Source organism: Spermophilus citellus, assembly GCF_964194105.1.
Source record: "Spermophilus citellus genome assembly, chromosome: 16".
NCBI lineage: Eukaryota > Metazoa > Chordata > Mammalia > Rodentia > Sciuridae > Spermophilus > Spermophilus citellus.
Window position 1 is genome coordinate 13,008,665 of NC_138196.1, and position 14,475 is coordinate 13,023,139.

The 14,475-nt window shown below is 44.5% G+C and overlaps 1 protein-coding gene across 1 annotated transcript in view; it reads right to left on the reverse strand.

Annotated features, from left to right (window-relative positions):
* The window catches only part of LOC308635118 (solute carrier organic anion transporter family member 3A1-like), a 301,014-nt gene that overhangs the window by 228,342 nt on the left and 58,197 nt on the right, over positions 1 to 14,475 (reverse strand). Inside the window, 2 exon segments of the mRNA XM_081269364.1 lie at positions 5,784 to 5,844; positions 5,846 to 6,250. Coding sequence (XP_081125490.1) covers positions 5,784 to 5,844; positions 5,846 to 6,250 — 466 coding nt within the window.

Below are 14,475 nucleotides of genomic sequence, written 5' to 3' on the forward strand. Positions count from 1 at the left end.
ACTAAACAAACACTTGGCAGATGAAATCTGAGAATAATTTTCTTTGCACCATTAACTATAACACAGAGGGCTGCTCTGGGCTTCAATATAAGTGATAAAGAAAACATGACCCATTCGTGTCTAATATATGTGCTACCCGGCTTGGAGAAATTATTCTGTACAGTCAGGCACATTGTGGGCCCCATTCTCCCTACAATTGCAGGATGCCACCTCAAGAAACCCTCTCAAGGTACCACTTTTCTCTAGCCAGCTCCCCTTCTCTCTGCGATAGCCATTCTAGGGAAATTCTGCCAGCCATCCTTCTGTACCTGATGGTGCAGTGGATGTGTGTGTGTCTGCCAAACACCTGCACAACTCAAAATTATCTGGTCTCATCTCAGTCCTACTCTGTGTTTAAAACTACATCATCTGCATGGGAAAAACTGCAAAGCATTCTTTAGGCCTAGATACACACAAATGAGTGCATATAAAACTTGTGATAGCTCAATGAACTCTATGGAGAGTACCAATGTTAACTTCTTTTGGGGGTGGGTGTGTGTGTGTGCACAGCCACATATGGTTGTTTTTTGTTTTGTGATGCTGAGGTTCAAACCCAGGGCCTTAAGCATGACAGGCAAGTGCTCTATGGCTGAACCATATCCCCAGCCCAATTTCCTGGTTTCCATATCGTACTATAACTATGCATGATGTTAAAATTGTGGGAAACTGGATGAAAGGTACAGGGGACTTTTCTGCATTATGCAACTACTTGTGATTGTAAGATTATTTCAAATTTGAAAAGTTTTTAAATAAAATACATCTTTAAACATTTATTTGAGATAGAGTCTTTAAAGAGGTCAGTAAGTTAAACCAGATTATGTGGGTGGACCCTGATCCAACCTGACTGGTATATTTGTAAGAAGAGGGAAAGAGGCCCCCAGAGGGACAAACACCAAAAGGCAGCAACAGAGTGGACTTCTGCAAGCTGCAGAGAAACAGTTAAGAGAAATCAACACTGCTGCCACCTTGATCTTGAACTTCTAGCCTTCAAAACCATAAGAAAATATATTTCTGTTGTTTAAGCTGCCCAGTGTGCTGTACTTTGTTAGACTTACCCTCACAAACTAAGATGCATCTGGTTTTGTCTCCTGGCCTTGGCATCCCAGCAAAGGTGTGGCAGAAACCCATTAAATAAGAAACAAGATCTTAGCACATAAGAGCTAAATTTTAGGCAACCTCTCCCTACCCATGTAAGGTTGGTGCTCAGCAAGGTCACTGAAATATAGAAGGATCAGTAGTTTTCATGGTAGGTCCAGAAGGCAGAATAAGGGTAGGGAAACTTATAAGAAGGCAGATTTCTAATACAACCTAAGGAAAACTTCCAAATGGTATTGCAATTTGGAAATGGAATGAATGGCCACAAGATACTATAGTGTCCAAACTGCTGAAGCAGAAGATGAAATAAATCAGCTCACCTGTTCCAGAAGTCTCAGCTCTGATTGACACCCATCTCTACTCAAAGCACCAGGAGGGCTGGGGATGTGGCTCAAGCGGTAGCGCGCTCGCCTGGCATGCATGTGGCCCGGGTTCGATCCTCAGCACCACATACCAACAAAGATGTTGTGTCCGCCAAAAAAAAAAATAAATAGATAAATATATTAAAAAAAAAAAAGCACCAGGAAACAGGGATGTGATCTTCTATGATATCCCTCTAGTCTCCCCATCTTTCCCCCAATTCTTCATTCTGGCTTTCACTCTTAGTTTCCATGCAAACAGCACCTACTGGCTTAAATTTAAGGCAGAATGCTATCTTATTACCCTTCCTGGCTCCCAGGAATTTTATTTCCTGAAGGTTTCAGGGTGTCTTGTGAAACACCCTAATTGCACCTGACTCTGAACCACCCTTGACTCCCATACAAACCCCTGCTTTGTAAGCAGATCTCAGATGCACCTGAAATAAGCAGCACTCTCAGACCCAGAGCCCAACCCCATCCAGATAAATGATCTTGGACAAGTTTCTTCACCTCTAAGTATCACAGTTTACCTGTATGCTTCATATTGAGCAGCAAAAGTTTTGAAAACTGATTTCTAACAGAGCAATAAATGGTATGGCATATATTCACAAGGGAATACTAGTATGCACCAATGATGTCATGGAATATTTAGTAACATGATGAAATGTTCATGAAATATTAAGATAAATGAAATTACAAAATACTGTTTATTATAAACAGTTTCTTGTAAAAAAGCAACCGATGCAGAAAATGAAATTAGAATGACATACACCACAAAACTAGAATTAACTATTCTCCTTTTCTGTATTTGTGAAGTTGCCAATAGTGAACTTGTGAACTTGTATGACTTTTTAACTAGGAATAAAGTTATTTTAAAAATCTTTACTATTCTTTCACCTTTTCCCTCCTCCTCAAAAACAAACAAAAAGGCAACCAACTAATGTAGAAATCTAGTGAAAGAACATAGTAAAGTAGCCCATTACATCATTCCCCCACCCCTCAGAAAATCAAATACGACTTGCTGTATTTTAAATTTGGAAAAACAAAGGGCAGCTAAGAAAACTGCACTAAAGGAAGGTCACAACATGGAGCTAGCTAGAGACATGACTAGACTCCCAAAGGATCAATTCGTGGACCTCAGCAGGGACCAAATGGGTTCCACCAACACCCTGCCCATTCAGTTCCTCTAGGAACAAAGAGTGCCACGTGCCACCCACGAGTCATTATCTGGCCACCCTGTGAGGCTGAGCTCCGCAATGGTGCTGTACTGAAAAGCCTGCCAGCAGAGTTGAGTCCCCATTCATCCAGTTTTGTCCCCTGATAATAAGCTCCTCTGGCTCCTTTCTGACACTAGAAAGAACTGACTGCAGAATGGTGGCAGCCAGAGAAGGTCCCTGTGAATGGCCCATCCAGGAATTCAGGAGGTTGGCAATAGCTCTGCCACAAGAGGCCAAAGCAAATCGTCGTTTCAGTAAGACTTTTCAGCCTCACTCAAGATAGATAACTTCACTTTTCTTTAAGTGTTAAGGCCTTGCCTCTGACCTAGCCACAAATGTTCAGACTGCACCCATCTGATGACCTACTATGTGGCCAACCCAGAGGCAGGTATCATCACCAGTGAACTGCAGCCTGGACAGGGCATGCTGATCATTCTTTTCCCCAGCACACTCAAGAAAAGACTGCTTGTAAACAAGCCTTTGTTTTACATGTGCAATATTTAAATCCTTTAGATCACTAATCCAGTGTCACCCTTTAGGCATGTGACCAAATGATTCACAGGCCTCTCTCCAGACAAGCTTTGTAGGAGCGAGAACCAAGAGACACACACATAAAATTATACTCCAGTGAGCTCACATTTATATCTATGGTCCCAGGTCATTCCTTCAGATATCCCTCATCTCTTAGGCTATATATCCCATGGATCCTTCCTGAAACAAAGTGGCTTCAGGAACAAGAACTCAATTAGAGGAGATAAATGCTGAAACATTCTCATGATCATAAAAACTATTTTATGACTCATACAGTAAATGAACGAACCAGTTATTCTCTGCATATGTTATGGTCTTCTTAAATTGTTCGTGGAGAATTTGACCCATGCATGGAATAAAAGCCACCTACTAAGGCCAGTCTGTGCAAAAAGCTTACTCTCTGCTGTTCCTGATAAGCAGATGCATGAAATCATTTCAGAGAGACCCAGAGCAGCCATCTCCACAGCTGTACACTGACACATTTTGGAATCTAATCAGAGACACAAGAGCCACTAAGATGTCCACGCACCATGCAAATAGACACTCAACCAACTCGATTTAATTATCATAGAGAAAAACAGAAGCCTGAGCAGAAATTCAATTGAAATCCTCTTCCTAGCAAAGACTCACTGCAAATCCCATAAACCACACCTCAGAACTGAAGAAGGCCCCTTCCCAAGAATGGTAAGCCCTACTATTCACACCTTCACCTCCCACATCCAAAGTCAAAACTCTTCCTCATCCTGAAGTTTTGCACATAAAAGCCAACCCATGCAGTGGAGGAGATATCAGAGCCTAACTTCTCAGAGTATCCTTCTAGAAAAGGGTTCAGACACTGCGGCTACAAGCCTCAAGCAGAGGTGAATTAGCACCAGTATGAATTCAGGGGCAATTAAAGAGAGATTTTTCTCCTTGGTTCCATCATCAGAGATAAGAACTCAACTTTTCACTCCCTATTTCCTTCCCTGCATTGGAGATTGCACTGGGCAGAACACTGCCCAGGAGATTGTTTTAATTGGTGACTAAGAGTAAACAGCTCCCTGCGCCCGCCCCCCCCCCAACATAGACACACACAAAGATAAAATACGAAAACTTTCCCTGGTTTAACTGCTTGCTATTACTGCTACCAGAAAACAACTCCACTGGGGTCCTAAGATAACAGCAGTCAAGTCAGAGACCAGTTGTCTGACTGAAGCTCAGGAGGCCTTTCTTTGCTACATGCTGTAGTCTAGATCCTGATCTGCAATGGATTCATATGATGTGCCTTCCACTGAAGTTCTAGCAGCAGCAAAAGCTAAACGATTACCTCAGTCCCCACCCCCACCATGTCCCTCCTAACCATTTGAGGGAATAGCCATATTTGCTGAGCAGTCCTGAGTTACATCTAGGCCACCAGCACTCCATCTGTGGATGAGGAGACGCATACTCTCTACCTTTCCCATCCAGAACATCCCCTTCACAGGGAGCAGAAACATCTATTTGCAACACAGTTGTTCATGAAAGCCCTCCACTCCACAGCTGGGACAGAATGCCACAGAGGAAGATCAGCACTCTGGTGTGTACCCTTTCCAAGCCACTTTATCTCAGAAACCTTGGGCAGTGACAGGTGAAAACTTGCAGACATCAAGCTTTATGTTAAATTTGGTTCAAATTCTATTTTAACTTAAACCTACATATTATAATTAACTTTACACCTCAAGGCACACTGCATATGGGAGGCACAAAGCTTTCCCAGACAGTTAATTGTTTCAAAGCTTAGGACTCAGTGACTAGGGACGAGTCGGAACAATCCAACAGCTTAAAGAAGGCAAAATTACACTGGGTAAATAAGAAGATGGAGATGCTCAGCAGGACAGCCTTCAACCTTCCAAATGACCATCCAACAGTGCCACACAAGCAACTTGCAATGTCACTGATAACCCTAGACCTACAGGTACTTCTGTCTTTCCTATATAAAATATCAGAAACTAGAACAGTGCAAAATAATTTTTTTAAATATGCAAATCCTTTATCTCTTCCTAAATATCCAGTTCCTGCCCATATCCACATTATTGTAAACATTTATCAGAAATCACCAACTTTGAATTATACCAAATGCCAGCAATGAAACCTCCTTTTGAGCTAAAAAAGAACACTGCCCAAGAGATTGTTTTAATTGGTGACTAAGAGTAAACAGCTCCCTGCGGCTCCCCCACCCCACAACATAGTCACACACAAAGATAAAATACCAAAACTTTCCCTGGTCATGTCTTCCCATGTGAAGTCTGTTAAGGCTCCAATGCAGTGGGGCTAAATTATGCACATGGGAAGCTTTAAAAAAAAATGCTCCACCCCAGGTTACACCTTGGATCAACTAACTACACTACAGAATTTTGGGGAGAGGAGGGACAACCCCAGAATCAGTATTTTTCAAACCCTGCAGATGTGCAGACAAGACTGAGAATCAATGCCCCAGCAATACCAAAGTACCTGGCCGACTTTTGTCCCAAAGGTCAACACACTTTGGTTGCCAGTGCACACACCCAGCAGGGGCAGCTCCTACCTATGTAAAGCGAGGAGTCCTTCCTCCGCACGTGGTCGTCGATGTAGGAGACCCCCAAGGGGCTGCACGGGGGTAGCACCGATGCCCAGGAGCACCTGGGCCCCAATGAGCAGCAAGTACATCATGTTGGTGGCCGTCCTGTTGCGGCAGATGAGGTCAGGGTCGGGCCCCTCGTCGCCACCTGAGCCGTTTGCAGCGCAGACGTCGCGGCCCTCAGCGCCCCAGCGGATCTCGCCAGCCTCGTACTTGTACTGGTGGGTCAGGAACTCTGGCAGTGCCGAGAGCAGTGCGCCCAGCGCCATGACGATACCACCGCAGCCGATGAGGCGAGGGCGGTGTCCGCGTGCCACGAAGTAGCTCACGAAGAGGATGAGCGCCAGGTTTCCAATCTCGAAGCTGCTGGCGATCACACCCACGTCTGCGCTCTGCAGGTTGAACCTGCGCTCCAGGGTGGTCAGGACGCTCACCTGGGAGAGGTGAAAGGACATTTCAAAGCCCATCCAAACAGTCACCAAGTTGGCATCCTCTCTGCCCTTCCTGGACCCTCCCACCCACCTGACATTGGTACCATTGCAAAAAGGCAGATGGAAACCCAAAGAACCAGAAAGAAATATTTACTGAGTATTATAACCCCAATTCAATGGTTAAAAATTCACTTTCATAATAGCAAGGCCGTTTTCTGGGCGCCTGTTTGCACCTTGAGAGGTTCTCTAATTTCCCTATCCCAGGTGCTTCCACCACTTAGAGCCCATGAAGTTCAAAAGAAGCCCTAAAGTCCACAGTATGCATCTTTAAAAGGAGCAAAGTTACAAAACACTCACTTGACAAGAGATTCCCTATGCATGTAACCTATGCAAATACATGCTATACAGTTCATGCTGGGAGACAATAGAAGTGCAGGCTCTTTCAGGAGGTCTTTGCAAAGCCTAAGCAAAATAAATAAACAAAAACCTAAATGGCAAATAGACAAGCTAGATTATCTCAGGATAATTATTAGTTCTGCTTTCTTCTGGGAATTTCCACATGATGCACGTTTCTCTAAAGGCCATCAGGTAAACACACTCCTGACTATTCTAAACACTACAGCCCTACCAAGGACCTTCAGATGCAGTATTTTTATGATTTTCCCACCTTTGTATTCTTGTCTGCTCTACATTTAACAAATATTTACTGAATATTTGCTGTTTGCCTGGCAATGCCCTAGACACAAAGGATGGGGAAAATGAGAAAGAGGCATCTGGCTTTGAAAGGCCACCTAACAGGAAGGTATATGTGTGCCCAAATTGACTGGAGGCTCCATTCCTGAAGCAAACCTCACACTGGGGTACCAAGCAGAGAAGCCTTTTTTATGGAGTTTCTTAAGGGAAAAGGAAAATGAGCAAGCATCACTCTCCTTTGCAAGTTCCATGAAGGGTATTACAGGAAATTCAAGCATCCCTACTGTGGGAGATGGCCTCCAATCAAGGCTCTCATGGGCAGGGAAGAGCACTTTAGGCAAAAGAAAGGGCATGAGCCAAAGCCAGCAGCAGCAGTACAGAATGGAGAATCACTGGAAGGGGGGTTGCAAGCAACAACCATGAGGAACTCAAGCTATCCCGAGCCATGTGCTAGAAAGAATGCACATCATGGAGGGAGAAAAACCTGGTGAATCTCTGCTGTTACCTTAATAAGCTCTGTGGCCTCAGTCACATTACTTAATATCCCCCAGCCCCAATTCTGTAAAATAGGAATCATGGCATCCACCTGGAGAGACAGGTGTGACAATTAGAAATAATGTATTCGAACTCTGTTGGTTCCATTGGTTGCAGGAGCATATAGAGAGACAGCAAAGCACAATAGGGACAGCAGGCCAAGTCAGGGCTCTGGCTGGACCTCCTGGATACATCCTGACTCTGGGTGATTTTGGCCAATCCCTCTGGACTTTAGCTTTCCCATCTGTAAAACAGGGGATAACAATGTAACCTCCCAGGGCTAGTGCCAAGAATAAGCCATGCATATGTGTAAATGTGCGGTGAGCATTAACTATTACCATTATCACTGTTATGGTCATTTAGCTGTGAGCACCAGGGAGCATCCAAGATTTTTAAAGAGCCTCAGGGTCTCACCCAGTATGGCCAATGGATGCTGGAAGAATGAAGAAATGAATGTCAATAGAGAAAAGAGCTGAGCTATTAATGGAGGAAGGGAAAAGAAAAGACCCCCACAAACACAGCACCAATGGAAATAAACAGAAAAAAGATGTGAGAAGCATTTTAGGCACAGAGTTGTATATTATAGGCAGACAGGGCTGGGTTGGCTAAGCAATTAGGTATGTGCTGCTAAAGCAAGGCAGGAAAAAGAGTCACAAGGAGCTAGCTTCCGTTCCAAAGTACAAACAGGGACACATCTGTAAACATCCATGCATACCCAACCTCCCTGCAATGTCCATACACATACACCTATGCACATTTGTGCACCTGTGAAGGTCAGTATGTCTCTATTTACCCTTACTTTAAAAAGACCAATGTAAAGAGCCTATTCCTCTTTGCCTTCTTTTCAACCATACACATTTAAACTGGATCCTTTAGCCCAATGGTTCCCAGCCCCACCTGAAGATTGAAAGCAGCTGGGGAGCATTGACAACTTCAGGTATATGGTCTCTGGAGGCGTTTCTATTCCAGTTGGTCCAGGGAGCAGCCTGGGATCCTGGGGTGTTGTTAAAGCTCACCAGCTGATTCTAACATGGCTAACATAATGACACATTGTGAGGGTTTCACTATCAGCACTGATAGTGGGCCAGCACTACAGAGGTCTAACATCTACGTACACCCTCTGTCGCCAGGGTTCCAATTGAGATTTCTATTTCCACTGTGCTTTCTAACCAAGCCAAGGCTAGGCCAGCTCCAACTCATTCATCCCTAGTTATATGATTAGATAGTTATTTTTCAAATGCCAAGTATTTGCAGTTGTTGAAAAAAGAAGCGTAGCTGCTTCTGACCTCATCAAAATGGCTCTCAAATACACCCAACACAGGCTTCATTTATTCATTTTTTTCTTTCCAACATAACACAAACACACACAACGGAATAAATTCTCATAGGCAGATAACACGGAAAGCAGTGTAGGACCAAAAAGGCAGGCAGTCCAAAGGCCTGGTGGGGCCTCAGGGGATTCTATCAAGGCTTTTGTGCTGTCTTGAGAGGCACCCAGAACAGCCTAGATGCAGAAGTGAGGCCGGGATGAATCTAGGCAGAACCACCCAAGTGTGACAGAGCCACTTTGAGTAGTTTGATGGTGTGTTAGGTTTCTGCCCTATGACAACAGACCTGAGACAAACAACAAAAAGGAAACTTTATGGAATTCAGTCCATGGTTGCTTGGCCCTGTTGCCAGGCAGGATATTATGGTGGGCAGTGTGTGGTGGAGAAAGCTGGACACCTCAGGATGGCCAGGAAGGGGGAGATGGGAGGCGGGCCAGGGTTCCAGTTTCCCTTCAAGGGAACACCCCCAATGATCCCCCTTCCTCCCACTAGGCCCCACTTCCTAAAGTTTCCACCAACCCCCGATAGTGCCATGGGCTGGCAACCAAGTCTCTAATGTGTGGGCCTCTGGGGACATTTAAGATCCAAACCTGTGGATGTGCCCATCGACCTCCACCATGGGAGTGAAGGGCAACAAAGTGGGTGGAAAGACTGAAGCTCCAATTATATTTCATTTCTGCCATGAGGCATGATGACATGCACCCTAGACAGCATATCTGACACGTGACAACTGCTCCATTTCAGCAGGTGCACTCCATCATAAAATATCATGCAGGTGTGTTCGCTGATGATGACAGATAAGACTGGTGGGGACAGAGACAGCTGTGGGCAAAACACAAAATAATCCTGCTGGAGACAGATAAGGCCTGCAGCTCTCTGCCCTGGCTCAAACCTGCTCTTTGCAGAGCACCTCCAGGAGTGACAGGAAGTAGCTGAGTCTTTCTCTCCTTGACCTGTGGCCCCTTACAGGACTCAGCTGATGCCTGTCCATCACAGTTAAGTTATGCAAACATTCTGAAGTGATGCTTTGTGGATCAATTAGATCAGAGGCTAATGTCTTCACTCATTTAAAACACAATTTTGAGAAGATGGACTAATTAAGTATGCATGAGGCCATAAAAGCCACTTGTGGTTTTTATGTGGCAGTGAACAATCTGGCAATGAAGAAGCTGCATTCTAAAGGGAATGACTGTCTTTACTTAATGGGTAACAGGACTAATGGAAAACATCTTGATAATTGGAGATGAAGGGGCAGCAACTCCAGGGGGAGAAGGAAAGAGGAAATGCCCTGACCCAGGGCCAAGTAGAAATGAAGTTATTATTAAAAAGAATGCAATATTTATCCGATTTCTACTACCCTGATTCAAAAAAAATATTATTGCATTTTACAATCTGCTGGAGCACTTGTTAAAATCATGGATTCCCCGGCCTTGAGATAATACCTAGAAGAATAAGAGGAATAAAGGGGTTTTTTTGGGGGGGGCGGGGAATATGTTTAGTGGTATTCAGGATTGAAGCTAGGGCTTTGCACATGCTAGGCAAGCACACTACCACTGGGCTATACATCCAGCCCTAGCATGAGGTTTTACAGATGTCTGATGCCCTGTTGGAGCTGAATTACCCTGATCATCCAGAAATACACTCAATATCAATGTAGGGTTATGATTCTCCACTTCTAATGGCAACAAAGTCACTCCCAGAGTGCTGGGGCTCCACCTCCAGAGTATTGTTTTGGCTTTTAGTACCAGGTATTGAAGTCAGGGATGCTTAACCACTGACCCACATTCCCAGTACCCCCCACCTTTTCTTTCTGAGACAGGGTTGGTTAGTAAGTTGGGTAGGGCCTCACTAATTTGCTGAGGCTGTCTTCAAACTTGTCATCCTCCTGCCTTGGTCTCTTGAGCCACTGGGATTACAGTGGCTCCACACCTGGTACCCCCCAGAGTTTTTGATTCATCAGGCCTGGGTAAGACTGAGAAGGTGTTTGACCGGCTTTCCTTCCTTCAACCATCCTGACCCCATTTAGAAGATGAAAGGGTTTGATTTGACATGAATGGAAAATAATTCCTCCTCATTTGCAGTTTACGGAGACAGTTCCCACCTGTGGAATGCATTGGATGGCTCACCTTTGAGGGTTTGTGCATCATGCTCAGGCCAACTACAAGAAGGAGTGCTTAGCTGCAAAAAAAGGACTTTGGACCATGTTGAAATATGTACTGTAGTGCAGGACGCACCTGGAAGCCATGGGCAAGTGCATAGGAACCATTCCTCATCTTTAAAAGGAGCAAAGTTACAAAACACTCATTTGAAAAGAGATTCTAAAGGTGGCAGCTCCAAATTGCCTCCCAAGAGATGTGCCCACATTCTTACAATGGCTTGGGTGGTGGAGCTGAGGTCTGGGCTGGAGTCACCTGGGGAATTTTAAGAAAACAGTGCCTGCTCCAAACTTCACTAAGACTGATGGAATGTATGAGAGGTGGGCCTGGGCATCCATATTTTCAATGTTCCCAGGTGACTCTAGCACCTAGGCAGGTGGAGGAGTATGCATGCACACGTACATGTGTGTGCACACCGCAGAGGGTTGTGGATGCAAGGATGTCCACAACACTGCCACCTACTCTTATCAGTGGAGTTTTGTAGCAGGGGAGCCTGGAGTTCCAACCTGGCTTTGAGGACACTTGGTCAAATCAATCCTTCTGAGTGTTTCCACACCTGTGCCCTGGATACAACAGTAAGTACTCCTGTTGATTGACATGAGAACCAACACTTCTGGGCCTTAGCTCATGGCCTGACAGCAGATCCCAAGAGGCTTGGTGTGTGCTACTCTCAACTAGCATCAGCTCTGCATGCTTCGAGTCAGGGAACCCTGTATGTGGTCTCTTTATCAGTGACTTATCTTTCACACAGGGAATAATGCTTGAGTAACTCCTAAAGCCAATTAATATTCCACCCCTGCAAGAAACCAGTCAAATGAGCTCCCTTTTCCTTAAAGGAGCTAGCCTGACATCTTCCTGTGGGTGCTGTGTCTCCTTTCCCAAGTAGAAACCCCAATGAAAGCCCTGCCTGCCTGTTCCCTTTCCATCTTCATCTTGTCAAAAGAGCCTAGTGCCTGAGATCACTGTGAGCGCTAATGGCTAATGAGGTCATGCATCAGAGCAGCTGGCACACAGTAGGTACACATTAAAGAGCTAGTCTCATCATTGGTGGGCTTGGTCTTTGTGAGTTCTATAGCTTCAAATTCAATTCCACACACCTAAGTGCTGCTCTGTGGGTGGAGCAAGAAACCTGTGATTATGAGACATCTGTGGAGAGCAGAAGGAAAAAAATCCAGTAACACAGCCTCCAACAGGGTCAGAGTGCCAAAGGGCTCAAGGGAATCAGAACATACGTTTGGCTGTATGTGGAGGAAAAACAGACCCGGGATACAACAAGGATAAACTAGGTTTTTGATAAATTTGGCAAGGAAGGAATTATTACAACCTTCCAGAAGCAAAGATCAGTAGCACCGAGGAGGCACAGTAGAGGGAGAATTTAGTTCACCTGGGAAAGGCAGGAATACTATGTGGCTTCAGAGCACTATGCATAGTCTGAGCTAAAACAGTCTTTAAGACTTGAGTTGGCTCTTGATTTGGAGGTCAATGGGGAGCCAAGGGAAGTTCTTGAGCAGGAATGCCCCTCCATGATAACACAGCATGGAGTAAGGAGAGACTGCTGAGGTACCTATCATGAAGTCCCGATAAGAAATGAGGCTTTAGCATGTTATTGTTGGTACGACATCAAGATGACTACCTGTGTGAGAGATGTCTCTAAACTCAAATTTTATAGACCTGGCAGTTGACAGGAGGCATGGACTAAAGAAGGGCCCCTTGTCAGGGAGCAAATGCTAACAACAATCCAAGAGAAGTCAAGCTCATGGTAGTCTTACAAAAGACCTGTAGTTCCTCCTCCCAGAGTTTCCTGTCCAGAGTTTGGCACACTTTCTGTAAAGGGCCAGACAGTACATATTTTAGACTTCCAGGCCATATGATCACTATTCAACTCCACCATTATAGCATAAAAGCAGCACTTATAGACAACACAGATGGCCATGTTTCAATAAAACTTTGTTTATAAAAATCAGGCAGTGGGCCAGACATGGTGGCCTACAGACCTAAGCAGAATGTTAAACCTCTGTTCTAATAGTTCTCCATCAATTCACCACAAGAAATCACATTATTCCTTTGGTAATAAAAACACAAACCACTGAAAACAAGTTTATGAAGCACTCTTGTTACTAAAGGACACACACAGAGTCATGCTAGGTACAACATTAATGCCAGTTCGTGGTGGTGTTTTAATCCTACAAAAGCAATCTGCAAGATAACTTGATTTTGTGGACTGACATGCCAAGGATATATCTTCTGATAGTGAAATAGGGGGAAGGGGCTTAACTCCATAAGCCCAGAAATCATTTCCCTATGATGAAGCAGCAACAGCAATTTCATCAGCTGAGTGAAGCCCACTATATGTTTCTGTTTTTCATCTAAAGAGTAGCTCCTTGGAGCGAGTGATTTAATGCCCCAGGGGAACAGTACACAAAGCACATTCACTTGTGAATTGCAGGATCCCACGTTTGCAGAAGCAGGTCACAGAGGACAGCAGGTGCAGCCTCTTATACTTGCTGTGGTGGCACAGAGCCCCCCTCCTGCTTCCCAAGTTCATCAGGAAAGACAGACAGTCAAAGCTGCTTTATTTCTGGGATGACTTGGCCCATATTAGGCACAGAAAAGTTGGAATAAATGGGTGTGGTCTTAAAGCTTTATTTTTTTTTAAAGCAGAGTAAGAATTATGTGGAGGATCCCTTAGACATTGATTCTGGCCTCCAGCATATGTCAAAAGCATCACTGATAACAAGTTTATAAAGCACTCCTGTTGCTAAAATGGAAAATTCATTCTTGGCAGTTTTGGTGTAAGTTTATTTTTGTTTTTTAATCCCATGGAAGTAATTTCAAAACAAGTTCCATTTCTTATCTGATGTTCCAAGGATATGTCTTCTCATGGGGGGGTTAGCAATGAAACACATGCAATTTGAGAACCTTACTGTAACTGTGTAACACTAAGCACGGCACTTAGCTTGATGTTCCCCTTCCAGTCTATAACATGGAGGTGACAATTCCAGCTTTACATCTTGTCATGAAGTTCCAATGGAGAAACGCTCTGCATGGTGGTTGCTGGGACAGCAGGTGTGCACACAGCTGCACATGGCTTTTCCCTTCATTGCAGGAGAATCCTGAGCTACCTGCTCTCCCGTGGGCCACTTCTGTATCACCCTCTCTATCTGGCTTTTTTAGGAGCACTATCGTTTTCTCTAATCACCTTGAATGAGAGTGACAGCCTCGGCCTGCCCGTCTTTGGAAAGGCCTCCATGGTCTCGGAGACTCCATCTCTGCTGTGTCCTGTACTTTCCTCTACTTCATTATTTGCATATTCAGACCATTTCCCTCCCTACAGCCCCTAGTTTCTCTCATCTCTCCTCTCCTGCTTGTCTTCCCTAAATGGCCTTAAAGTACAACATTGGCAGGTTTGGTTGTTTTTTTTTTCCCCAAATTATTCCTTGTATCCAGTGAATTTTCATGTTCCAATTTATTCTAATTGTAACATTTTATAATTCTCTTCTTTAAATATCACTCCATG